A 27996-nucleotide genomic window follows, 5' to 3' on the forward strand; every position below is an offset into this window, starting at 1 on the left:
GCCCCCCAGTCCCGTTCCTCACTCGTTGACCTAAGCGAGAGATAGAGTGTCTCCCCGCCCCCCACGGGGCCAATAGCGTCCTCGATTCTGCGCCCACCCTTCGGCTCGCCGGCCAATCGCGTCGCGCGGCGGCTCGGGAGGCAGCCAATCGGCGCAGCCGCCTCGCGACCCTTTGGCGTCCTGTCTTGAAACCGCTTCTTCGAATCTCAACCGCCAACGGCGGGACTGAGGAGACGGTTGGCGGTTCGGCCTTCTCCCCCGGCTCGGCTTTCGCCTGACGGGAGCGGCGCGGAAAGCCAGCCGGGGCCGCCGGGGAGGTAAGCGAGGGACGGCGGAGGCGGAATCTCCCTCACGAGGACCGGACCGCTTCTTCTGACGGGAGGGCGGGGCGACCTCATTTCCTTCCCCTGCCACGCCCCCACTTCTTCGACTGACAGGCGGGTCATCCAATGCCTGGCCGCTCTGGATGTTTATACTCCAGCCTCGTCCAATAAGGGGTGAGGGGTGGGGCTCGTTAAAAGGTCGGGCTCGAAGCCAGTAAATAAGGGCGGGATGCCAGGCCGGCCTACCTTGCAGGGTTCTTGAGAAGGGTCTAAAGGAGCTCAAGAGTTGCTGGGATTCGCTCTGGGTGTAAATTTAATATTGTTATTACGCTTCTTTGCGCTGCCAGCCAGTTGTTTACATTGGATTTGGTATTTTTAATCCACCTATCAAGTATTTTTCCAGGTTTTGGGATAGATAGATGTTGTTTTTTGTTATTATTATTGATTTTTGTGTGTGGTTTTTTTTTTTAATTTAATTTTTTTTTAATTTTAATTTTTTTTTAATGTATCCTTTCAGATACAGTGAAAAACTCAGCAGAAAAGCAGGAGTTGGGTAGATAAATCTAAAATATCAAAAATAAATAGGATAAATAAATATACCTTTATTTGGTATATTTTCGACTAGAAACATTGATAAAGAAGAAAAACTAGGTAGTGGTGAATCAAGTTGGTGGGGTTCATTTCCCAGATGGATAAAAAAATTAGGAGATTGTTTTGCACACCGTCGGTTGCAATTTTCTCCTTGCTAGTGAAGAAAAGCGACTTCCTCACTGTTTCATCAAAAGACAATAAATAACATCTCCCCTTTAATGTATTTGGGTTATATGTCGCTAGGTCTAAATTCGAGAATTAAACAGCCGATTTTAAAAAGTTGGCTGTAACAGGGGAGATAGACCGAAATGGAAAATATACAATACTATAGAGAACACACACCTAACCCAAAGTCTGGGGGAAGAAATATAATATATAAAACTGAATATGTTCCTTCCATTTATATTTCAAACTGAATTGGCAAGTGTTTATCTCTTATGTACAGCTGTCTCTGATCCTGTTTGAATATGCACTTCTGAAACACTTTCGAGTTGAAAAAGGAGAGAAATTTAAGAAATATATCCTTAATCATATGTGTGTGTGTGTGTGTGTGTGTGTATAGATATAGATATAGATATAGATATAGATATAGATATAGATATAGATATAGATATAGATATGCTTTTCTTCTAGCCAGGTTTTCCCTATGTAGCCAAGGTTTTTTTGTAGCTCCAGCTCAGTAGAATCACATCTACTCGGTTTTGGGCTTTTTTCCTTTCTAACACCTAGCGAAAAAAGCCCAGAACCGAGTAGATGTGATTCTGCTGAGCTGGAGCTACAAAAAAACCTTGGCTACGTAGGGAAAACCTGGCTAGAAGAAAAACACACATAAACCCTACGAAGAAGTAAGAAAATTGATATATATATATATATATATATATGTAGGTCTTTGGTTATTCGGGTCTTCTCCCACGTAAAATTGGAAGTGTCTTGGCGACGTTTCGACGAAGTCTCATTCGTCATCTTCAGGCTGGTGTTCTCGGCTTCGTGCTTCCAGGAGCAAATTTTTACGTGGGAGAAGACCCGAATAACCAAAGACCTACATACAAACACCCGCGAAAACCTGAGAAAACATATATATATATATATATATATATATATATATATATATATATATATATATATATATATGTCTTTTTCTTTTTCGTAGGCTTTTATGTGCATATTCTTTCTAGCCAGGTTTTACCTACGTAAAACTAAGTTGTTTTGCAGCTCTGGTTTTACGTAGTTTTACGTAGGTAAAACCTGGCTACAAAGAATATACACACACACACACACACACACACACACGTGCGCGTGTGTGTGCTATATTTGTGTTTAATTATTGTGCCTACATTTAATTGCATTTTTAAAAGATCACGTTCAATCTGTTTTGGAGGGTAAAATTTTAAGAATGCTGCATTAATAAATTAAGGTCTTCTACAAATAATTCATGCACACAGAACTGTGGTTCAGAAGAAATAGGTCAAGCATATGATGTATACCGGGAAATGGATAACTTCTTTTTTTGCTTTGTAAAAGCTTCCCAGCTGTCTTTTCTTTGTTCATATTGCAGAGTTTATTCTGGATTTAGCCACCTGGATGAAACAGCAGCAGTAAAAGAGCATTTGTCTGGAATGTTGTGGATATATAAGGCAAGTAGAATGGTCTTCTGGTACCCAAGAAACCACACTCAGTATACGTGTTAATAAAAAATAAATGTTTCTAAATATTGGCTGGACCCAACGATGCAGTGGTGAGATCAGACCAAGCAATGAATCTGTTTTTTATAGATTTTAAATGCATTTTAAAACAATGATAGCAGCCATACTTAATTTCCTTGCTGAATTATTTGATCAAAGCGAACTAATTTATACATGTATAAATTTATTAAGGATAATCACAATCTTTGCAAGCATGAGATATGGAAAACCTGGGATTGGTGAAACCAGAGCAAGAAGCACCATCAGCGGACACCGATGCTAAGAACGCTCACAACTTGGTTGAGTATAACCTAAGTGACAAGAGGTTAGTGGGAAATTTAACCAGTATCATGCTTCCTAATTTCTGATCGTGTTTTCAGAATCCAATTTTACAAACAGAAAAGCAAATTTCAATATTTAGCATACTCTGGCCTAAGTTTGTCCAAGAACCTGCTGATGACTGATAAGTCATTTATTTTAACCAAGTTAACAAAGTCCACTCAAAGACCTGAGAAAAATCCTGCAGATTTTCCGTGGTTGCCTTCGGAGCAAGAAGGGGGTTGTCAGCGAAGCCCAGCCGAGTTTCAGTAAATAAATAATTCATATTTTTATTTGTTTGACAGAAGCAGTCCTTTGTTCCGGCCGGATGTCGTCTCCAATTTCTCAGGCAAAGTTGGTCCTTCTGCAATAACTGAAGAGGTTCATTTGTTGGCTTCATCGATGCAAGATGCTCAAAGCAGCTGTGACCCCGAAATACTGAAAAATTGTGAGGTATGTAACACAGCAGTCTTTCCACATACGTTACTCAGTGATTTTGAACAGCAGCCTCACTTCATCTTCCTAAGTTTAATTTATGTATTAAATTTACACGTCGCCCATCTCACCATTAAAAGCGACTCTGGGCAACTTACACAATAATAAAAAGATAAATGTGAAAACGGTTAACCAATTAACCTGGAGGCTAAAACATAGGAAGAACGATTGCAGGAACTGGGTATGTCTAGTTTGATGAAAAGAAGGACCAGGGGAGACATGATAGCAGTCTTCCAATATCTCAGGGGCTGCCCCAAAGAAGAGGGAGTCAAGCTATTCTCCAAAGCACCTGAAGGCAGGACAAGAAGCAATGGGTGGAAACTCATCAAGGAGAGAAGCAACTAGAACTAAGGAGAAATTTCCTGACAGTGAGAACAATTAATCAGCGGAAGAACTTGCCTCCAGAAGTTGTGAATGCTCCAACACTGGAAAATTTTAAGAAGAGGTTGGATAAGCATTTATCTGAAGTGGTGTAGGGTTTCCTGCCTAAGCAGGGGGTTGGACTATAAGACCTCCAAACTCTGTTATTCTATACTATTCTAATATGTGTTGTTTCCAAGTGTTGAGGTTTAAAATCTTAAAATGTCTTGCTAAGACCCTAGAATTCTCTAGAGTTCAGATTTTCGGGGGGGGGTGGGTTATTTTCTTTCTGTCTTCAGATTCTTTTTGCTTCTGTTCAGGTCTCAGACCAAATACAGGTATCAGATAACAGGTTCAAGACAAAAATAGGAAATCCTCAGTTGTATCAGAGTTCAACCAATCGCCAGGCTAGATGTGGGCCAGTGGAATTTATAACCCATCAAGGAAGAAACTGTTCTATTTCCTTTGCTGAATCTTCTATTTTCCCATAGACCAGGTGGCTACATTTGTTCAGCCTGGTGGAGAGGCAGTGCCAAGAACAGATAGTCACACAGCAGAAAGTATTCTGTCATCAAATCCACGTAAGTCGTTTCGGTTCGTTTACTTTGTGCCTTTTTATATGCCGAAGGTCTGGCTCTGGAGAACGTGAGCTGGGAATTGCTAGGGAGTTGGGAATAACCAATAAGGATGGGGAATGCTGTTTACTATAATTTTACCAAATGCCTAAAATAGATCCTTAGTTGGCAGGGAGGTATGTATGGTATCCAGAGGTGGTATTCAGCCGGTTCGTGCAAATTGTTGGCGGAAATTTGGCCAAGGTTGCCGAACTGGTAGCGATGGCCAGCTGGCCATTTCCCCCCCCCCCGAACCGGTCATCCGGTTGCCGCTCGCTTGCCCCGCCCGCCATGTTCGTCGCCGCCATGTTCTTCACGCAGGTGCATCCCATTGCCTTGCAAGTCCAATGGGACTTGCACCAAACCTCACTCACAGAACCGGTAGTAAAAAAAATTGGATTTCACCACTGATTTGGTCTGTGTATTTGGTGCATTTTAATATTTACACCCTTTTTGGTAACTGTTTCTCCCTTACCTTTCCTGATGACCCTCTGCACTAATAGTAAACCAACTCTTCCTGAAATTGAAACAAATATACAGAGGTATTGTTGTTTTACTGTTCTCTTTTTCCCTTCGTACATTGGTCTTTTTTCTTTTTCTTTTTTTATTTCCGGGTGACTTTTTTGCCATTCATACTCACAGAATATTCACCTGTACGTACATGTCTGAGGCTGCCTGTTGCATTGAAGAAGTGAGACTACTCACCCAATAATATTTCCTGCCGTTTGATGTTTGGAAAATTGTCTGGAAGGAATGCCGGTGCACAAAAACACTGCCTGTACCAAACCGGAGCATTGACTGAAGTGTTTTTTGGCTTAATTCTCAAACTTTGTCCGTGTCCGATTCGTTGTGGTGCTTTTATGTCTCGAGTTTGTCGTGAAATAACGGCGTTAGTTGTGGTTTAATAGGGAAAAAGTTTCTAACTTGTCATTCTTCGTTGAGAGAAGCAAGCCAGCCCAGCCCAACACTCAAATTGTCTTCTTTCATTTAAGGCCACTAAGATTGATAGTTCTTTTCCCTTTTATATTTCCATGCAAAATTTGTTGGGTGGGCTCTGATTCTGTCTCGGCCAAGCCCCGTGAATGCGTCCATGCATGTGTTGCAAAAAGAGATGTAGAACAAATTTCTAAGTATTCATTCGTCTACCATAACATATTTCGGCATGTTGTGTGTGTGTGTATGTGAAAATGGCCTATGGACGTGACTGAAAACGTGACTCTTCTCGTGCAGTCGATCAAATGCTGCCTATTTGATTAAAAGGTTTGATTTTTAATGAAAGTTTTGATCTTCTTCTCTTCCTCCTCCTCTCCTTCTCCTCCTCTCCTTCTCCTTCTCCCTCTCTCGTCCTTCTCCTCCTCTCCTTCTCCTCCTTCTCTCCTCCTCCTCCTGCCTCTCTCCTCCTCCTTGTCCTTCTCTCCTCCTTCTCCTTCTCTCCTCCTCCTCCTTCTCCTCCTCTCCTCCTTCTCCTCTCCTTCTCCTTCTCTCCTTCTTGTCCTTCTCTCCTCCTCCTCCTTCTCTCCTTCTCCTCTTCTCTCCTCCTTCTCTCCTCCTCCTCCTCCTCCTTCTCTCCTCCTCCTTCTCTTTCTCTCCTCCTTCTCCTCCTTCTTCTCCTTCTTCTTTCCAGCACATACAAAATGAAATCAGACGCTTGGGGAAACTGCAAACCCAGAGTGTGTGCTCGTGTGCCAGACAGGCCTCTTCCGTCAGACTTTCAGACGGCCGCCCGTCGCTAGGAAGTCCGATGGGGTTGAAGGCCAACACTTTTGAAGAAAATGAGCTCTTTACCAGTCAGTTCCATCCCGGCCATGCTGACCTCCGGGCAGAAGCTTCAACCATGCACCAGGAGGGCCTTACAAACAGTGTTTCAATAAGCAGCGGATATGGGACGTTATCTACTGCGGAACTCAGTCCCAGCAAATGCGATGACCTGCCGGTCTGCATGGAAAACTCAGAGACAATGACCAAACGGCCGAACCATCCAGCACCAGCAACGGAGTATGTCGCTGTGGCCAGCATTCAGGACAAAAGGGAAGGTTCTCAAACCACAATCGGGCATTTTCCACCTCTGAAGGAGAAGGATGGCGACGTTCCCGCTCAGTTTGAGCATCAGATTCACGAAGGTCAACCTGAGGAACCAAATGGGTAAGGGACCGATACTATTCAATTTACTAGGTTCTTCTTTAAAACTAGAGGATGGGTTACCAGCTTTAAAATTTGGCTCTTCATTCTAATGTAGTGTTTCTCAGCCTTAGCAACTTTAAGATGGGTGGACTTCAACGCCCAGAATTCCCCAGCCAGCAAGCTTCAAGAAGGGAGGGACTTCAACTCCCAGAATCCGTCAGCCTGCGTGCTTTAAGATGGGTGGACTTCAACTCCCAGAATTCCTCAGACAGCAAGCTTCAAGCGGGAAGGGACTTCAACTCCTAGCTAGCCATGCTGGCTGGGGAATCCTGGGAGTTGAAGTCCACCCATCTTAATGTTGCCAAGCTTGAAACACTGCTCTAAGAAATCCCTTGCAGTTTGCAAAGGTAGCTGGACCTTCTGTTTATACTGTCACCTTCCAGAAAAAAAATATATATAAATTGCAGCGCTCAATCAATTATTTTTATTCGCCGTGTCTCGGTTTTCTTTTTCGACAGCAAACCTTTAACCTCCTGGGCTCAAAAGACGAAACAAAACCACCTGAAAAAAACAAGCGTGGAAGAAGAGACCGAGACGGGAAAAGAACAAACCGTTGACAGTGTAAGAGAGTTGCCGAAATCCAAATGAAACGGGCCGGCGGCGGTGAATGAAAACGCACAACAACTTCAAGCCGTGTGGATTTTGATTCCCAGAATTTCCCAGCCAGCATGTTGGTGCTCTAGGATTGCACTGCCCAGTTAGCCCTTAAAAGTTCTAAAGAGGTTAATCTAGCTGTGGTCCAAGATTATGCCCTAAAGCCACGGGCCTCCAAGCTTGGCAACTTTTAAGACTTGTGGACTTCAACGACCGATAAATCCCTGATTTTTCTCTTCCCCGTTTTGTCCGATTACAGGCCAATACCATCGCTGCTGCTGCTGCCGTGCCATCAACCACACCGTTTTACCTCAATCAGCAAAATGGAAGCCAAAATTCTTTAGTCTCTCTTTCTTCAGGTACAGTAGCTTCCAAAATTCATTCCTCTGTCTGTACCTCTTGTAAGTATGGTGGATTTGGAACTATGGGGATTGTTTTATTAGCTTGACTAGCCTTCCTCCTTATTTTCAGTGGTGTCTTTTGAAATACCGTGTTTCCCCGAAAATAAGACCCTGTCTTATATTTTTTTGAACCCTGAAATAAGTGCTTGATTTGATTTGATTACATTTCTATACTGCCCTTCTCCCGAAGGACTCAGGGCGGTGTACAGCCATATTAAAACAAACCCATCACAAAAATTAAAAACCAAAAGCACCACCAAACTTTTACCTCAATCGTATATTTTTTTTTTCAAAATTGACATCCCGGCTCTTTGTTATCCTTAAATCCGTTTCGAGATGCCCGTTTTATCCCGCAGGTCTGACCTATTGGAGATTAGACGAGAAGGAAATGTATCAAGCGTTGCCTAAGAATTTAGGAAATGAATTTTCTACGTTCTCAACGAAGGACTCCTCAGAACAGGTATTGCTACCTTCTGCGGGGTGTTTTTTTTCCCCCTCTTTTGCTGAATTTTCCGTCTCTCCTCCCCTTCTATTGGCTGGCCCTGCTTGCTCATTGTTTAACACGTGAAGGCTGACAATGTCTTTTTAAGAAGAGGTTGGATAACCATTTTGTCTGAAGTGGTGTAGGGTTTCCTGCCTGAGCAGGGGGTTGGACTAAAGGACCTCCAAAGTCCCTTCCAACTCTGTTATTTTATTTTATTCTATTCTAATGTGTGACAACAATTCTGCTCTCCCCTTATGGCATTAAGCTGCTTTGGGTTCTGAGCTCTACTTTTTCCATATAGCAATATTTCTCTTAAGTTGCTCTATAGCAACTTAAGATGGGTGCTGACTGGGAAATTCTGAGAGTTGAAGTTCACCCATCTTATAGTTGCCAAGTAGAGAAACACTGACTTACAGTGACTGGGTGTCCCTGTTCCTAGAGTTATTCTACTTGCCCCTCTTCCCAACACATTATATTTCGAATAGAATAGAATAAGAGAGTTGGAAGAGACCTTGGAGGTCTTCTAGTCCAACCCCCTGCTTTGGCACTTCAGACAAATGGTTATCCAACCTCTTCTTAAAAACTTCCAGTGTTGGAGCATTCACAACTTCTGGTGGCAAGTTGTTCCACTGGTTAATTGTTCTCACTGTCAGGAAATTTCTCCTTAGTTTTAAGTTGCTTCTCTCCTTGATTAATTTCCACCCATTGTTTCTTGTCCTGCCCTCCGGTGCTTTGGAGAATAGCTTCCCATCTAAAAATATAGTCCATCATTATATTAAATAAATGCTTAAACTCTCAGTCTGAATTCTTTCCTCTTAGCTGTCTTCCAGTGACGAGCTGAAGCTTACATCCTTAAAGGATATTTATCATAAGAAACAGAAGGAAAATAAGCAACTTGTAGAGTGGAATTTCGCCCCCCTGCACTCAACTCATCCCCCAGAGGTAATAACTTGTACTTTACGTCTGCCTGTTGCCTTGAAAATGTCCCTCCTTTCTTATACTTAACAACTGTCCGGCCTCCCGAACAGTTTGAATCTCTCCGGTTCCTAATTGGGATCAGTCTGTTAGCTGATTGTCCCAAAGGTCTTTTTTTCCAGAGGCCACTGAACTTTCTTTGTTTTTCCTTGAAGACGTTTCGCTTCTCATCCAAGAAGCATCTTCAGTTCTGACTGAATGGTGGGGAAGCGAAGGATTTCTGCTTCTTGCAGACAGCTGGTCTTTGGTATTCTTTTTAGAGGGTCGTTGAGGCCACTTGGAGCTTTTTCTGTGTCCTTGGGGTCACCTGAGCGGTGCCAATGGGTGTGGCCAGCGGGCCACAACACATCATCTCTTTATGCCGAAGCAACTAATTTACCCTTAACTGGGTCTTGTCTTATTTTTAACTCTAATCACCCTGATGTTCCTTTCACAGATCCTCACCCTCGACCCAACGCTCCACATGAAACCAGGCGAGCTGAACGCCGGGCGGCCTTTGCCCAGGTTCTACGCCAGCCCAGACCCGGCACCGTTTTCTCCAGATTCCATGGCGGGTCCCGCTTTTTCCCTTCGTTCGGAGGCCGATTCGTTTTCTCACACGAGCACCGTGGTGTCCCCTCGCTCCTCCGAGTCTCCACGATATGCCTCTCGTTCAGCAGCCTTGCACGTCGATCCCTGGGGCGGTTGTGAGTTTCAGAACGCAACCAACATCGCCAGCTCTCCTCATCGGAACCGTGAGATTTTAGACATGGAGGACAACGACAACTTAACCCTCACGCCGTCTTCCGAGGCCCGGTCCCCGATTCCGTCGGATGATCATCGTTTGACGCAGCACGAACTTTCCGTTGCTTGCGTAGAAGATCCTCTGGTGCTCTCCAAGTAAGATCACCCGTTCAGAATGTTGCTGTCAGGCTTACAAGTAACAGACCCAACTCAATCAAAACTCTTAAGGGGTTTCCTCAGGCATGAATTTATTAGGTAAAGGTAAAGGTTCCCCTCGCACATCTGTGCTAGTCGTTCCCGACTCTAGGGGGCGGTGCTCATCTCCATTTCAAAGCCGAAGAGCCAGCGCTGTCCGAAGACGTCTCCGTGGTCATGTGGCCGGCATGACTCAACGCCAAAGGCACACGGAACGCTGTTCCCTTCCCACCAAAAGTGGTCCCTAGTTTTCTACTTGCATTTTTTACCTGCTTTCAAACTGCTAGGTGGGCAGAAGCTGGGACAAATCATGGGAGCTCCCCCCGTTACACGGCACAAGGGTTTCGAACCGCTGAACTGCCGACCTTTCGATTGACAAGCTCAGCGTCTTAGCCACTGAGCCACCACGTCCCTATGAATTTATTAGGCATGTCATATTGGCAGAGCTGGTGAAAAGCCGACTGAAAGCCCCAAGGTTTTCCCCACCCAAATCAAAACCCCAAGTCCCCGCATCCGTCACAGTCCCAACTCCAGTTGGCTTCAGTCTACACCTCGGCCAAAGAGGTTGTAGAAAAAATGCTTTTAAAAGTTAAAAAAAAAAAAAAAGCCTCTGATGTTCGCGCGGCTCAGCTGGGCATAGGTGGGCTGGGGGTGGGGGGCAGAGGGATTTTTGCTACCGGTTCTCCGAACCACCCGCCGCCATCGCTACCGGATCAGGCGATCCGGTCCGAACTGGAAGCATTTCACCCCTGTGTGTGTCCCATAAATTGTTATCTTGAAGTACCAGTTTTCTTCTTCGGAAATGTTGTCCAGCAAAGTTGCTAGGGTTTTGAATGTTTTCTCCTTCTTCTCTCTCTCTCTCTCTCTCTCTCCCTTTTTTTTTTTTTAAAAAAAAATCAGGATTAGGCAGAATTTGAGGGAAAAACATACCCGGCATATAACTGATCTCCGAACGTATTACGAGTCCGAAATTCTCAGTTTAAAGCAGCAACTAGAAGCAAGCCATACCTCTCCTTCCGAGGAAATGAAGAAAATCAATCAAAATCTCACAGACAGGTATTGGCTGAGTTGTTTTTGGAATAACGTGCGTCATCTTATTTTTTGAAGTGACGCTGTCCTGGATAAAACTGTTTCTGGACCTTCCCCTCTTCAGTTTTCACGCCTGGAAATCAAGTGGCCGTTTGAAGCATCTCTTGTGATATTTGCTAATGAAAGATGAGTTGCGAATGAAACAGGAAGGGCTGCGTGCACTTCAAATAGATGTATAGTTGCTCTTTGAACTCTCCCCATAGTAACTTACTCCGCGTAGTTTACTTGCAAGCAGGGAGGAGTTCTTCAAGTGGCAAAGTATAAGTAGTCCTTGACTTACGACGACAATTGAGCCCAAGATTTCTGTTATAAAACAAAGACATTTGTTATGTGAGTTTTGGTCCATTTTACAGCCTTTCTTGCTACCGCTGTTAAGTGAATCACTGCAATTGTTAAATCAGTAACATGGTTGTTAAGTGAACCTGGCTTCTCCATTGACTTTGCTTGTCGTAAGGTCGCAAAAGGGAACCACGTGACGGCGGGACCTTGCAACTGTAGCATTTATTTTAAAAAGTGATTTATGACAGTTACAGATCAAAATTCAGACGCCTGGCAACTGATTCACATTTACGACGACTGCGTCTGGATTTTGATCCTGTGACCGTGTAACTGTCATAAGTCTCTTTCTTCCAGTGTCGTCGTAACTTCAAACAGTCACTAAATGAATGGTGGTAAGTCAAGGACTGCCTGTAATACACTTTGGGAAATGAAGGTTGCTTATCTACAATCAAGACTTTCTAGCAAGCGTTGACCTCCGACCCCTGATTTAAGCTAAGCGGTTTGCCTAACACTGCGAATAATATTCATTTTTTTTTGTTTTTACGCTTTTTTTTTAAAAAAAAAATATTTTCGAAATACATTTCTTAATCTCCACCCCTTTTTTCCAGCCAGTGGTAAAATATATCCCATGTTTGATAATAATCCACATCTTCTTTCTGTTTAATTTTCAACATCAGTCTATCCATTTCTGTACAATCTACTGTCTTCATCTCGCGGTATATCTTCATTTTTCCAATATTGTGCGAATATAATCCTCGCTGCTCTTAAGATGTAGATCAGTGTTTCTCAACCTTGGAAACTTGAAGATGGGTGGACTTCAACTCCCAGAATCCCCCAGCCAGCGCTGCAGGTTGAGAAACACTGATGTAGATAAAGATAAAGATAAAATGTAATTTTAAGTACATACTTTTATTATTTTACTGATATTACACCTAATAAAAACAATTTACACTTAATGGCGCTCTGTTTCAACTTTTAGGTGCGACCAGCTAGAAACCTCTCTGCACGAAGCCAACAGCCGTGTCCGATCCCTTGAAAAGAAAAACAAGGCCTTAGAGATGGAAGTAGTAAGTGTAGCTCATGGCTTGGATGCGGTAGTCCAGCTATAACGGGAAAAAAAATATATTTAAAAAAGCATTGAGCATCGCTCCAAACGTCTCTTTATGGTCATGAATCGGCAGGGAAGAGTGGGAAGGAATTAAGAGAGGGCCAAAATACAGCCATATTTTGGTCCAATGGGCACCGAGGACTCCCACATTCGGAGGGAAGAATTTTCTTTGAATGAAGTGGTTTGGCATCTGGGAACAGAAGCCTGGGAGGTACACCTTGGAAGTTTTGTGTTTATTTGCCTGGGAGAATATGAGATGTTCTCGGGCTCGGGCAGAATCCTCTAAATGAGCTGGATCACACTCAAGTCGATGAAATTCTTCTTCATTTAAAAAAATTCCTCAACCTTAGCAGCTTGAAGATATATGGACTTCAACTCCCAGAATTCCCCAGCCAGCATGCTTAAGACAGGGGGGACTTTAAATCCCAGAATTCTGGGAGTTGAAGTCTACCCTTCTTAGTTTGAAGGACTTTATTTTTTGCTAAATTAAAGGAACTTTAACACAATGAAGAATTTGTTCTCCCAAAGGTGATTTTTGAAAAGGCAACTGGATACCAGAAAGTCAAGTTGCCTCTTGAAAAAGGCACCTTTGGGACAACCATGACCTGGATGACTTGAGAATCCCCCGAGACAAGAATTTGTTGTATTTGAGCATTTCCCCCCCCCACACACACATGAAAAACATCTTGTCTCAAATCTGCATCTTAATTCTATTTATTTATTTATTTTATTTATTTATTTTTCAGATTTTTATACCACCCTTCTCCTTTCGGACTCAGGGCGGTGAACAGCCAAGATAAAAAACATTTATACACAAAAGTTAAAAATAGATAGATTTAAAATGTATTTTATCTTGGCTGTTCACCGCCCTGAGTCCTTCGGGAGTAGGGCGGTATAGAAATTTGATTATAAATATAAATAAAAAATAAATAAAATAATTAAATAAATTTGGCCCATAATTTAAAACTATCAAATGTTACGGCCGGTCCTGCTGGCAGTTTCGGCGCCATCGTCTGACCGCGCTCTCGTGTGACTCTCGGCCTCTTCCCCCTTCCAGACAGATTGGCGGGAGCGCTTCGGCGCCCTCAGTGCCACCACCAAATCCTTGCAGGAGCGCATCGAAGAGATGCGCACGAGCGGCAAGGACAAAGATAACACCATCAGCCGCCTCAAGAGAAGACTCCGGGATCTGGAAGATGCCTTCGAGAAAGCCTACAAGCTCTCCGACAACAAGGATGCCCGCTTAAAGGAAGAAAACAAGATGTTTCAAAATGTAAGTTTTGCCCATTTTGGAATGCATGTGGCCAACTGTCAAGAACAGCCTCCCAATTCGTTACCGACCCAAGTCTTTAGTTGATGGGATTGTTCAAAAGCCATAAGAAAGCCACGGGAACAGTGTGGGGAATTTGGCTGTCCGTGTTCTGACCTAGGCTTCCCCAAAAAGCACGAAGCAGACCCCTTGTCCCGACAAAGACCCCTTTTTATTAAGTGACTGTGAATTCCTCTCGTTCACATCCAGCAAAGTCTTTCCAGGGAGAATTTAACAGTTACAGACCTTATCTGGCTTGGAGAGCTGCCAGGCCGATATCTTCAAAACTTGGCAAGGAGTCTCTGAGAGTCACAAACCAATTAAGCGAATTGGTTCTCTCCTTTCACTCCTCTTTTATTCCCTCTGGGAGGGGCCATCCACCGTCCGCCTGTGGCTTTACTCCTGAGTCGACCTTTGTTCTTTAGCAGTTCCCTTCGTCTGGCAACTCTGCGCATGCGCATACTGGGAACAGGCTCCAGCTGTTCTTCTGCCCCACTTATCTCCAACTCCGAAGGCAGCTGACAACTGTCAGACGGCCCTGGCCCTCTCTCCGCCTCCGACGCAGAGCCCTCATCAGAGCCTTCCCCAGACTCCAGGACTGGCCCAGGTTCCTCCCCAATCACCTCACTGTCCGAATCTGCTGCCAGATCCCTTGGCGGGCCACAACAATCTATGAACAAGACACCTGTGTCTTTCCACGAAAGTTCTCTTTTAAAAAAAGGGACTAAAACAGGCCATTTTGACCTTAAGAATATTGTGGAGTTATCCTGCTGAACTGCAAATAGCTAAGTAGAAGAGATTTTTCTCCCTTGGAAAAAACCAGCCTTCCTGTTAGCTCAAACTTATTTCGGTCCCTCCTTATTCAATAGCTGCTTCTTGACTCACACTCTATGCTTGAAGGACTGATAACATTTGTGAGACTGAAGGATTTTTTTCCCCCTTAAATGCCAACTAGAAATAAGTCACCATCATACAAGGTGGAATTTGCTTGAATCCTGATTTGATCGATGTACCGGATGCTACGATTTGGGCCAGCTGGATATTGATTACAGAGTTTTTGAAATCAATAATAAAAATGTTACTTTTTTTGATAGCTTTTGGGAGAATACGAATCCCTTGGGAAGGAGCACGAACGAGTGAAGGTAAGCAATTTAATTTTTTTGCAGAGCCAAGTCTGTTTTTTAGGTGAAGACGATCAAAAGCCAAAAGGGGTTTAGCGATTCCTTGGTGGGCGTGGGTAGGTGGGCGTGGCTTGGTGGGCGTGACAGGGGAAGGATACTGTAAAATCTCCATTCTCACCAGAGGTGGGTTTCAGCAGGTTCTGACCAGTTCTGGAGAACCGGTAGTGGAAATTTTGAGTAGTTCGGAGAACAAGTAGTAAAAATTCTGACTGGCCCCACCCCCATCTCTTCTCTGCCTCCCGAGTTCCAGTTAATTGGGAGGAAATGGGGATTTTGCAGTATACTTCCCCTGCCACACCCACCAAGCCACACCCACAGAACCAGTAGTAAAAATTTATGAAACCCACCACTGATTCCCTCTCCACTCCAGGGGAAGGTTACTGCAAAATCCCCATTCCCTCCCCACTCCAGGGGAAGGATACTACAAAATACTCATTTCCTCCCGATCAGCTGGGACTCGGGAGGCAGAGGATTGATGGGGGCAGGGCCAGTTAGAGGCGGTATTTACCGGTTCTCCGAACTACTCAAAATTTCTGCTACCGGTTCTCCAGAACTGGTCAGAACCTGCTGAAACCCACTTCTGGATTACTCTGATTGTCCTGTATCTGAAACAGTGGGCAGCAGCCAGCTAAATGGACCTCTAGAACCGAGGGAACTTGGGAGCAGAAAACAGCTCAAGCAGATAGCAAAACATCCACCTCAAAAAAAGACATGCGGTTAACCAGCCGTGGTGGAGAATGGAACCCCCCTGATGAGTTCTAAATATGTGATTAATTATTTGCCAAGGACAAACAAAGAGAAGCCTTAGCAAAGCTTTCTTTTTTTCGTCCCCCAGGGGAGCTGAAGACAAGTTGAATTAATACTCGGCTGATGAAAGAGAGACACTTAAATCATTCAATATTAGTAAAATCAGTGGTTGCGTTACCCTTAATGTGCTTTTTTTCCCCCCCTTTCCCACAGGATTCTTTAAATATTACCGAAAACAAATTACTCGATGCGCACACTCAGATTTCTGATTTGAAGAGGTAATATTGGACCCTTTAATCCTAGAAAAGCAAGAAAACGACCAACGCCTCGCCGATTTTTATATTTTTAATTCCATTTTTATGAGCACGTTTCATGAATAAGTTAACCGTATGTCTTCACTGAGAGTCTTGACCAGCAAGGACGCTAAATCAAATCTAGCAAAGAGTTAGTTTATCAAACTCTGGGCATAGACCTTTCAATAAAAATTTAATTAAAAAAAATATTTCAAGTTGAAAGGGAAATCCAACTTTGTCCCTTTGTTTCATTCCAATGTTTTTCCGTTTTTCAGAATTGTCAAGGTTTAGATCTTTGTCACCAAATACGGAAGAATGGTTTAACCCAATCGTGACCTTTCCAGCAGTTTTTAGAACCCTCTATTCTAGCAACTAGGGGACACGGTGGCGCAGTGGCTAAGATGCTGAGCTTGTTGATTGAAAGGTCGGCAGTTCAGAGTTCGAATCCCTAGTGCCGCTTAACGGGGTGAGCTCCCATGACTTGTCCCAGCTTCTGCCAACCTAGCAGTTCGAAAGCAGGTAAAAAATGCAAGTAGAAAAACAGGGACCACCTTTGGTGGGAAGGGAACAGCATTCCGTGCGCCTTTGGCGTTGAGTCATGCCGGCCACATGACCACGGAGACGTCTTCTTTGGACAGTGCTGGCTCCTCTGCTTTGAAACGGAGATGAGCACCGCCCCCTAGAGTCAGGAACGACTAGCACATATATGCGAGGGGAACCTTTACCTTTTTATTCTATCAACTAGAACTGGAATTATAAACAGTATCAACATGGGTAAAATTGATTTTTTTTTTCTGTTTTTCTTTAGAACAGTCTCGAAACTGGAAACTCAGGTCAAGCAATTAGAACATGAAAACTCGCTCAAATTTCGTTCTCTTGCCGAGGGACACTTTGGACCATCTTATGCCAGGTTAGGAAGTAAGGATTATATCAGGGTGAGAAAATCAGACACTGACGTGTCTATTGTAATTTTAAGACGGATGAAAAGATAATTGTCAGGGTTCCAAGTAATACATCCATAACCTACTATCTGGAACGAGCTCCTCCCGGAGATACGGAGGATCCCGGATCTGCGCACCTTCCGCTGTGCTCTTAAGACCCTCTTATTCCAGCAAGCCGGCATGGCCTAATTTTTCTCCCCTTTCTTTTAAATTTTAAATTTTAAATTTTAATTTGTTTTAAATTTATTGGGATTTTAATTGTCGTGGGCCAATATTATTTAATTTGGTTTTAAATTGTTCTTAACCTTTGTATTTCTGTATTTTATCTTGTGCCTGTTCACCGCCCTGAGTCCTTCGGGAGTAGGGCGGTATACAAATTTAATAAAACAAACAAACATAAACATAACAAACAGAGCTCCGAGTCAAATAGGTTCCTCAAAGAATTGGTTTATTGGACATATCATATTGGCATAAACTGGTGAAAACCGACTCTGAATATTCCCATCACCCAATTAAAAATAAAAGTTTCCCCCTTTTCCCAGACAATCAGTCCAATGAAGGTCCCGTCCGGTTGCCAGGCAACATCGCTGCTCCTCTCTCCGGCCACCTGCGGGAATGTCCTTGGTTCCCAGGAGAAAGTATTTTGTTTTGACTACAAACCCCCACTATCTCTATTTCCCCCCCCCATCCCTCAGCTCCAGTGTGGCAACGCCGAAGCCTCAAAATGGCCTCGATCACGTCAGCTTCAGGGTTGACAGTAATGTGACATGCCAGTCAGGTAATGTGACACGTAGAATAACCCCAATTATTCAGAAGTGTATGAAGGACTTTGTAAATAAGACAGAATTTGCCTTAATGCAGCATAAATATTAATCTCGGTGATATGAAGGCCATTTTTGCAAAGCTGTAAGTGTTCAGAACAATCATCCTCACTCATTTGAGAGCCTCAGATTTAGAAATAAAGAGAGTCCTCGACTTATAACTGTTCATTTAGTGACTTAACGACTGGATTGATTCACTGAACAGGTGTGGTAAGGAACACCGGTCCCTTACAACTTAACTGTCTCACTTAGCAACAGATATTTTGGGCTCAATTGTGGTCGTAAGGCGAGGACTACCTGCACTGCTTTGCCAGATCCTGCAAATAGCGTCTAATAAAGTCTGCTTTATTACCTCGAAAGCATGAAATGTTGCATCCTCGGCTCAAATTCTTCATTATTCACGGCTCCTCTTTGCCCTCACAGCAAATTAGAAAGCTTCGACGTGAGCAGAAGGAAGTGGTTGATCCCGGGATCCGAATTTTCAATCTTTACTGGTCAGCCGTTGGCAGCTCAAGACAATTCCAACGATAATCGACTGGAAAAAGGATTTACCTCTCCCAGGTAAGGAATATTTTTTCCCCAGATGTTTGCTTGCTTGTTTATTCATATCAGAAAGAATAGAATAGAATAGAATAGAATAGAATAGAATAGAATAGAATAGAATAGAATAGAATAGAATAGAATAGAATAGAATAGAATAGAATAGAAATCTTGCTTTCTAGTGAATCTAAATTGCGTGGCACAGCTGTTCCCCTGCCCTCGCTGTTCTACTTACCTTCTTAAGCCTCCTTTTTCCACGCAAAGCACGTATTTGGAGTGCACCACACTTGCATGCACAGCAAACCTTGGTGGCAAACCTCAAGAGGATTTCACCACCAGTTTTCAGATGACAATGATTGGCATAAAAACTGTTTCCCTGTCAGAATCAGTAGCTTGAAGGTCTACTGTGTTTCCCCGAAAATAAGACCCTGTCTTATATTTTTTTGAACCACGAAATAAGCACTTGGCCTTATTTTCAGGGAGGTCTTATTATTTTGGGGCGCTTGGAGCAAGATGAGGCTCCTCTTGCCATCTTACCCGATCACCAGCTCTGTGTTTAAATATTTTCAGGGAGGGTTTATTATCAGAGGATGTCTTATTTTCGGGGAAACAGGGTATACATGGAGTTAAATTTTTGTGTCCTGGCTGGGCTGGGAGAATTCTGAAATGCTTTTCCAGTGGCTTTTATCCCGTGTCTACAATGAATATGTTCCAGATTAAGTTATTTGAATTACAAAAAAAAAGAAAACTCCCAGAGGTTACGGTGAGGGTTAAATTCCAATCATTTAATCTGGTTTGAGTCTGGCAAAAGGAACTAACTGCTGTGACATTTATCTGAGCTTTTCAGCGGTGGGATGACTAGGCCTGGCTTTCCTGACTCTTTCTAGGCATTACTCTCCCCCGGAGAAGGAGTCCTCTCCAAATTGCCTCCTCACCAATGAAGCCATTCAAAAAGAGATCAAAACACAAGAAATCCCCATTCTCAAAGCCTTCAAAGAATTCGAAGAATGGAAGATGCTGAAGAACCGAGGTGCCCAGGCTGAGAAAGAGGAAGGGGCAAAAACAGAAACCAGCAGTAAGTACTTTTTATTAGTTTTGATTCCCTTCTATTTCTTCCTAACAAATAAAAAATATTCCTTACCTTGTGCTGGCTGTGATTTAGATGAAAAGACGCTTTTTCAATGAGATATACAGACATCCAAGACGCATTGAAACCGATATTCAGCGTATCCACCATTTCATTTTGCTTCTCTGAATATTTTGGGGGTTGTTACCTTCAGCATGTGTCTCTACATTACTCCTAGATAATGAAAATGTGATTTCATGTGGTAGGAGAAAGGCCCCAAATACCTTCCTGATCGAAACCTTCTCCGCTGCCTTGGTTTATTTCAGAAACAGCCGTTCGGGGCCCGGTTGTTGGGTTCACCGAGACGTCCTTGGGTACGAGCCGTTCGCCCGAAAAGAGCAAAGAGCAACCGAGGCACAAAAAAATCAACCCGTCCAGTAGCACCCAGAGATCTTCCTCGCTCCCGCCTTCAAACAGGAAGACCAACACGCCAAGTAAAGATTTTGGATTGTCTAATTTGGTTGTTTTTTTTTTTTAAGCCTTGGCCACTTTAAAGACTTGCGGACTTCAACTCCCAGAATTCCCGAGTCAGCATGCCCATAAGTTATGGACAAGAGGGTGCCATCATATCTAAACTTGGATACCTTTGAGACCGTCTTCTGCCACCAGTAGCCTCCCACCGGCCAGTCCGCTCCCACAGACAGGGTCTCCTCAGGGTGCCATCGGCCAAATTATGTTGGCTGGCGACACCCAGGGGGAGGGCCTTCTCTATGGGAGCCCCTGCCCTTTGGAATGAACTGCCCCCAGAAATTCATAAAATCTCTGATCTCCGTGTATTTCTCTGTGCCCTCAAAACCATGTTGTTCCGCCAGGCTGGGCTATCAATGTGAAGATTTTAATTGGTTTTAAATTTGGGGGTTTTATAAATTGGGCCTATTATTTAATAATTTTAATTATTTTTAAATTTTGTCTGTCTTCGTGTTCTTAATTAGGCTGTACACTGCCCTGAGTCCTTCGGGAGAAGGGCGGTATAGAAATAAAATTAATAATAATAATAAAATAATAAAGTGAAATAAACTTTTGTTTTTTCCTCACCTGTAAAATCTCCATTTCCTCCCCATCAGCTGGGACTTGGGAGGCAGAGAATAGATGGGGGCGGGGCCAGTCAGAGCAATAAAGCTTAAGAAGAAATTTTAAATGTTTTAATTGGTTTGTATTTTTAATTTTGGGCCAAATTTATATATATTTTAATTGTTTTTTAATATTTGTATTTTATGTTTTTTAATTCTGGCTGTACACCGCCCTGAGTCCTCAGGGAGAAGGGCGGTATATAAATTTAAAATAAATAAAAAATAAATAAAACAAATAAAATCGGAACGGCAACATAAGGGATGGCGCCCGACACCTTCTCCTAAGATTGAAGGACTCCTTCCTGCTTTCTCTTTGCAGCCAAGCGAGAGACCATGTTGACTCCGGTGGCTGTGACCTACAGCCCCAAGCGCTCCCCCAAAGAAAATTTGTCCCCGGGGTTCAGCCACTTTCTCAGCAGAAACGAAGACATGATGACCAGGTATTGGCTCCCCCGAGCCGTCGGCAAGCAAATCTTCCAGTTGTTTAAATCCGCTTTCCAATTTAATTCGTGCTTTCTTAAACGGAGAGGAAATGGCCTTGGGAACCTTACTACAGGTAGTCCTCAACTTACGACCAGAATTGAGCCCGACCTTTCTGTTGCTCAGCGAGACATTTGTTAAGGGAGCTTGGCCCCGTTTTACGACCTTTCTTGCGGCATTCGTTAAGTGAATCCCCGCGGTTCTTGAATTAATAATGCGGCTGTTGAGCGAATCTGCTTTCCCCGTTGACTTTGTTTATCTGATGGTCGTAAAAGGAGATCCCAGGACACTGCGAACCGTCACAAAGGTGAGGCAGTTGTCAAGCGTCCAAACATAAATCACGTGACTGCAAAGGTCATAAGCGTGGAAAGCAGCCCTAAGTCTCTTTTCTTCAGGGCCGTTGTAACTTTGATCTGTCGCTAAACAAACCGTTGTAAGTCGAGGACTCCCTGTATTGATTCAGTATCATCCGGAGTGAAAAGATAAATTTTAGCAGTACGCCCTTTGGGGAAGGTAAGGAGAGGAAATCCTAACTTCATTGCAAGGAACTTCCTTCTTTTTTTCCTGCGCTAGATTTGATATCCGCTTGGATGAGGTGGCCGCTGCCCCTGCAGTGCAGTACGGAAGCAGCCCACGGAAACGGCTCCAGTTTGGCTCGGGAGGCGACCCACAAGGTAAATTTCACACCAGGCGGGATCCTTTGCCGTTCGGATTTCTCGAAAGCCCCTGTTCTGCGACATCAAATCTTTCGGTTTGCATTGTTTCTTTGTTTTTTTATATTTTCTGTTTCTAAACCGCCTGGTCTCCCTCAAAGAGGGCGGCGTATGATCAGGGGTGGGCTTCAAAAATTTTAGCAAGGGGTTCTCTGTCCGGTTGCTGAGTGGGCGTGGGCGTGGCCTAGTCGGCCTCCTACACCACGACGGGCGGGGGGGGCGTTTTTGTCCTCCCCAGACTCTGGAGGCTTTCCTCAAGCCTCCGGGAGGGTGAAAACGGCCTCCCCAGGCTCTGGAGGCCGGAAACGGGCTCATTTCCGGCCTTCCTGAACTTCCGGTAGGCCTGTTTTTAGCCCTCCCCAAGCCTCCGTGCGCGCCCTGCACTTACCTGCATCCCAAATGGGCCGGGTGAATGGAATGGAGGGAATGGAGATTTTACAGTATCCTTCCCCTGCCACGCCCACCAAGCCACGCCCGCCAAGCCACACCCACAGAACCGGTAGTAAAAAAAATTTTGAAACCCACCACTTCCATCACTGCCCTATAACGTTTCTGAACAAACAGCTATCCAATCTCTTCTTAAAAGCCTCCCGCGTCGGAGCCCCCGCACTCTCTGAATGTGAATCCACGGACGATTTATAATCGGGCCTCTCGTTTTTTGGGGGGCGGAACGGGACAGGACCGCAGCCCAGCTGCTTAGAAAGCCGCAGAGGTCCGAAGTCTTCCTCCTACCCACAAGCTCTGCATTCCACAGCAAGCAGAGATTCGTCGAGGGAAGGTTACGAAGAGGGACGCTCCACCCACACCAGCGAGACGGGCTCCTCTTCGGCAGGGCCGGCTCCCTACGAGCCCGAATTCAAATACGTTTCCAGGATTAAGACTTTGGCAGAGACCGAGCGGCTTTTTGACGAGCTGACGCAAGAAAAGCAACAGGTAGACATGGCTTCTCTTCCCTCTTCACATTATTTTCACAAAATTTATCTATCCTGCCTTTATTATTTTTACCAATAACTCAAGGCGGCAGACATCTCCGACACACCTTCCTCCTCCTATTTCTAGAACTCTAGAACTTCTAGAACTCTAGAACTAGAACTCACCGTCTCCTGGTGATTGGTCCAAATTCATCCAGTTGGTTTTCATGCTTAAGGTGGGACTAGAACTCACCGTCTCCTGGTGATTGGTCCAAATTCACCCAACTGACTTTCACAGTTAAGGCGGGACTAGAACTCACCGTCTCCTGGTGATTGGTCCAAATTCACCCAACTGACTTTCACAGTTAAGGCAGGACTAGAACTCACCGTCTCCTGGTGATTGGTCCAAATTCATCCAGTTGGTTTTCATGCTTAAGGTGGGACTAGAACTCACCGTCTCCTGGTGATTGGTCCAAATTCACCCAACTGGCTTTCACAGTTAAGGCGGGAGTAGAACTCACCGTCTCCTGGTGATTGGTCCAAATTCACCCAACTGGCTTTCACAGTTAAGGCGGGAGTAGGACTCACCGTCTCCTGGTGATTGGTCCAAAGTCACCCAGTTGGCTTTCATGCTTAAGGTGGAAGTAGAACTCACTGCCTCCTGATGATTGGCCCAAAGTCATCCATCCGACTTTCATGGCTACTGTAGGATTTGAACTCATGGTCTCCTACTTTCTATCCTGGCACCTTAACCAGTAGACCAAACTGGTTAAGGTGATTCGGGTAGATCATCAGAAACCCTTGAATAATCTGAAATTCAATTCAGCTGAGTGTCCAGGGTCAGTTTAGGGCTGGCCAACATGCAGGGAAGCCACGGTTCAAACATAGTTGGCTAGAGAATTCTGGGAGTTGAAACCCACACGTCATAAAAGTTGTCAAGGATTTATAGAACGATCCAATGGCCAGATCTATTCAATTGGCAAAAAATTGCTCATTTTTTTGGGGGGGGGTAGCTTTTATTTCTTTGTGGGGGGGTTGCCCCCCACTTTTTAAAGCATTCCCTCTTTTTCCGATGTTTTCTGTGCTGATAGATTGAGTCCCAGCTGAGCCGAATTCCTTGCGCCGGAGGAAGGATGACATTTCAGGCCCGGCTGAATCAGGTTGCCATTCTTCTTGTGTCTCTGGGATTAAGCGGGGTGCCCCTGCGCGTGCTTGCAGGCAGTCCTCGGTTTAGGACCACAAATGGGGAACGAGAAACTTCCACCACTGAGCAAGACGGTTGTTTAAATGAATCACGCCCAATTTTAGCACCTTCGTTGTTAACGGTTGGGAAGTGAATACATTTATAATATTTATTTCTTCATGAAATTTATTTGCCACCCTTCTCGTATCCAACGACTTTCGGTGGCAAATAAATAATCACATTTCTTGGGCGAATCACGTGGTCATTAAACGAATCTGGCTTCCCCTCTTGGATTCGCTTGTCGGAAGCCGGGAAAGTTGTAAATGGCCAACATATTGACCCCAGCATGATGCAATTCTGGTAAATACTGGTTGCCAAGCATCTGAATTTTGATCCCATGACCCTGGGAATGTTATGACGGTCGTAAGTTTGAGGACCGGCTGCAAATCACCTTTTTCAGTGTGGTTGCAACTTCCAACCGTCACTAAGCGAATACCTATAGTTCTTTCAGACTTTAACAGTTGAATCTCAGGGCTGGGTCCACAACAGACCACGATTTCATCTCAGATCACAAAATTACAGAAAGCGTAACGTAAAAGACAAACCCCAAATGTCAGTTCCAGAATCATCGCGGTCTTTTTTTTTTTTCTTTTCTTTTTTTTTCTAATTCTCTCTGGATCCTGAATGCCCTTTCTCTGAATATTCCCCCTTCAGGAAGCTCTGGAGGATCGCCTGGAAAGAATCACTCGAGAATTGGGATCCATCCGCATGACCCTGAAGAGATTCCAGATTTTACGCACCTCCGCCAACATTTGAAGATGACCCGACTTTGAAGAGATAACAACCCCTTTATTTGCACTAAAGTACAATAATGATGCACTCTGAAAATGCAAACCGGTTTTGTATTTTTCTAAACCCTCCCCGGCCTTTTTTGCAATCATGCCCTCTATACACACACACACACACACACACACACACACACACACACACACACAAACCCAATATTTTGTACTGAGCCACATATTTTCCAAAAAAAACCCCCTATTTTTGTTATTACCGGAAGGAGTCGAACTATCGGGTTTTTTCTTTTTCTTTTTTTTTTTGTATTTTGCTACTTTTGAAGACGCAGGTTTGTCTGGTTTTTTTTTGAAAACGACAGACCTGAATTCTTTGTAAAAAACGCCGAGTTTTTGAGACGTTTTATCATGTTGCCGATCGGTTTTGATGGTGTTCGCCACTTTTAGAGGGTTAGAAGCCAAGCTTATATGACGTACGTACGCAGTGCGGACTTTTTTAAAATCGATGCTAACAGGACACACGGCTGCTTCTTGGGGAAGTGAGCTGCAAGGAAACATTTCACAGCTTAAAATTTCCAAACCGCATCCTCTTCTCCCAAACTCCTTTGCTGAGTTGACAGCGCAGTGTTACCAACAAAGGAATCGAGAAAGTTGGGGGGGAGGGAGGAAAAAACCTATTTTCAGTATCCATCTCATTGCATTCCAGGGAGTCCGAGAGAGATCAGAAGTTCTCTTTTTAAACCACTCGTTTTTATTTGGCATGTTTTATCACGGATTTATGAATTAAAATTAAGTGTCTAAACTGAAGTTGTTTGAACTGTTGCTTTTTAAGCCTCTTTTTGCCGCCTTCTCGTCTTTGCCATGACAGTTTGAAGTCCAAGGAACTTGCAAACGCAGTTCCCATAATGATAAAGATTTTTCAGTTGTGACACTGAACTGGGTTGGTCGGTCTGTCTCTCTGTCTGAATGTCTGTCTATCTATCCATCCATCCATCCATCCATCCATCCATCTATCTATCTATCTATCTATCTATCTATCTATCTATCTATCTATCTATCTGAGTTTTAATTTTTAAACACCGTCATAGAGGGAGTCTAGGCGGTGTACAATAAAATATACAAAAACAATATATAAAAGTTAGAATTTTAAAAGAGGCAAGGATGGATATTCCTTGTATGATCTGTCTTTATTTAGCAAGTTGAGTCTTTTTTTAAAAAAAATTATCCAGCCTCCTTTCTTGTCGCTGGCTGGAAGATGGCTGGGCTTCAATTCCCAGAATTCCCCGAGCCAGCCATGTTTTCCATTAAACCTTGTATAGAAACTCTTAATTTCTCAATGTTCCTCGGAGAAGCACTGCAAATCAGTCAGTTTTTTATTTTAGCCTTTCAAAGAGCAGGGTTTCCAAATCATGATACGGATCCTTTGGTTTCAGGCAAAAATATTTCCCACTAAATGTTCCAAGAACCGGTGAGACCTGCAAAATCTGATTACACTGAGCCCTAAAGAAAAGAAAATTCTGGAAGAATCGTGTAGCAGCTTCCCTTGTTTTCTGTATTCCTAGGAATAATAAAAACAGCCAGCAGGGAAAGGGCAGGTGTGTTACCATCTGGATCGCAAATTAAATGTTGCCTTCCTTGGCTTTATATATGTATATATATGTATGTGTGTGTGTAATTAATAGATAGATAGATAGATAGATGATAGATAGATAGATAGATAGATAGATAGATAGATGATAGATAGATAGATAGATAGATGATAGATAGATAGATAGATAGATGATAGTTGAGATTAGATAGATATAACAGAGATGTAGAGAGACTAGATAGATAATATTAGATTATAGATTAGATAGATAGCATTCCAGATATAGATATAGATATATATTTCCTGCTTTCAATTTTGCTTCCTCTCAGAAGACGTAGCCTGCAAAGAATTTCTCTAGATTAATCGTCCTTCGTTTGCAGCCAATTGCTGCCTCTTGTTTTTTATTTTTATTATTTTTTATTTGAAGCTATGTACCCTTCTCTGATTCTGCAGCCAAACTAATCTTCTCCGGAGATAATTGATGTACCCTTCTGGTTTCCAATTTCAGACAAGCTATTATCTCTGCCTCCGTCCTTCCTTTTCGGCCTTAAATTTACTCCTGACAAACTCACTTCATCGCTGGCTTGCAAAATATTATCAGCGGGGTAATTCAGGAAGCTGAGTCATGAAATCGAGGTTTTGTTTTGTTTTGTTTTGTTTTGTTTCCTGTCCATTCCTCTCCTTTCCAGGACCCCTTGCAGCCCCCCCCCCCCCCGAGAACACCCTTCCCCATTAAAGGGGATTTGAGGCTGCTTTATTTTGGTTTTCTTCTGTTTTGAACGGCGTAGAAGAACCTGAATTTAAGACCTCAAAATGCAATCCACAGGTCCAGGGAAAGCGTGAGATCTGGATAGAAAAAGAGATGATGGGGAGGACGAGAAAGTCTTAAAAGCTTTCTCTTTTAATATATACCATTTCCTGTTTTTATTATTTTAATATCTTGCAGTTAATGGAGTAGAGTTAAAGGTACCCCACTTTTTTGGACGTGCCTGTGTATGCCTCCTCCTCCCCCCTCTTTTTCCCCCTCCCCCCCTTCCCCAGGTACCCCACTTTTTTGGACGTGCCTGTGTATGCATCCTCCTCCCCCTCTTTTACCCCTTCCCCCCTCCCTTTCCAAGAGACCCCCCCCATGCAGGCTGGAGACTGGAAATGGGGGGGAGAAAGCGAGGAGCCTTGATAGCACAGTGGTCTAGAGCACCCTGTCATTAACACAGCTGCCTGCAATTACTGCTGGTTCGAATCTCGCCAAGGCTCAAGGTTGACTCAGCCTTCCATCCTTTCTAAGGTAGGTGAAATGAGGACCCAGTTTGTGGGGGCAATAAGCTGACTTTGTATAAAAATATACAAAAGAATGAAGGCTATTGCTTAACACATTGTAAGCCGCCCTGAGTCTCTGGAGAAGGGCGGCATATAAATCAAATTAAAAAGAAAAAGAAAAGAAAGAGAAAGAAAGAAGGAAGGAAGGAAAGAAAGAAAGAAAAAGAAAAAAAAAGCTGACTATATACAAAATTATGAAGGCTATTGCGTAACGCATTGTAAGCCGCCCTGAATCTCGCAGAAGGGCAGCATATAAATCAAATTAAAAAAAAAAAGAAAAGAAAGAAAGAAGGAAGGAAGGAAAGAAAGAAAAAAAGAAAAAAAGAGAAGCTGACTGTATAAATATACAAAAGGATGAAGGCTATTGCATAACGCATTGTAAGCCACCCTGAATCTCGGAGAAGGGTGGCATATAAATCAAATTTAAAAAAAAAGAAAGAGAAAGAAGGAAGGAAGGAAGGAAGGAAAGAAAGAAAAAGAAAGAAAGAAAGAAAGAAAGAAAGAGAAGCTGACTTTGTATAAAATATACAAAAGGATGAAGGCTATTGCTTAGCGCATTGTAAGCCG

General features: G+C 43.5%; 1 protein-coding gene across 1 annotated transcript; it reads left to right on the top strand.

Moving 5' to 3' along the window:
• The first annotated feature begins 177 nt into the window (after positions 1 to 177).
• MPHOSPH9 (M-phase phosphoprotein 9) lies at positions 178 to 25331 on the top strand. The gene is made up of 25 exons (XM_070950823.1): positions 178 to 317; positions 2470 to 2548; positions 2789 to 2921; positions 3220 to 3367; positions 4261 to 4350; positions 6008 to 6525; positions 7023 to 7125; positions 7418 to 7517; positions 7916 to 8019; positions 8863 to 8985; positions 9455 to 9897; positions 10837 to 10992; positions 12284 to 12371; positions 13470 to 13685; positions 14816 to 14863; positions 15863 to 15927; positions 16751 to 16852; positions 18128 to 18265; positions 19132 to 19319; positions 19637 to 19804; positions 20760 to 20880; positions 21494 to 21594; positions 22388 to 22566; positions 23636 to 23704; positions 24442 to 25331. The coding sequence occupies exons 3-25, from the start codon at positions 2818 to 2820 to the stop codon at positions 24541 to 24543; spliced, it is 3474 nt and encodes a 1157-aa protein (XP_070806924.1). The 5' UTR covers positions 178 to 317; positions 2470 to 2548; positions 2789 to 2817; the 3' UTR covers positions 24544 to 25331.
• Positions 25332 to 27996: the final 2665 nt, after the last annotated feature.

Source organism: Pituophis catenifer, unplaced genomic scaffold (assembly GCF_029215685.1).
Source record: "Pituophis catenifer annectens isolate HBS135680 unplaced genomic scaffold, rPitCat1.0.hap2 SCAF_10, whole genome shotgun sequence".
Classification (NCBI taxonomy): domain Eukaryota; kingdom Metazoa; phylum Chordata; class Lepidosauria; order Squamata; family Colubridae; genus Pituophis; species Pituophis catenifer.

What these genes read in the sequence shown, in the direction of transcription:
- MPHOSPH9 (XM_070950823.1), top strand. Translation starts at nt 2,818, where the DNA reads ATGGAAAACCTGGGATTGGTGAAACCAGAGCAAGAAGCACCATCAGCG. An exon ending in TATAACCTAAGTGACAAGAG is followed by an intron (nt 2,922 to 3,219) that starts GTTAGTGGGAAA and finishes TTTGTTTGACAG; the next exon opens with AAGCAGTCCTTTGTTCCGGC. An exon ending in AGGAGCACGAACGAGTGAAG is followed by an intron (nt 14,864 to 15,862) that starts GTAAGCAATTTA and finishes CCTTTCCCACAG; the next exon opens with GATTCTTTAAATATTACCGA.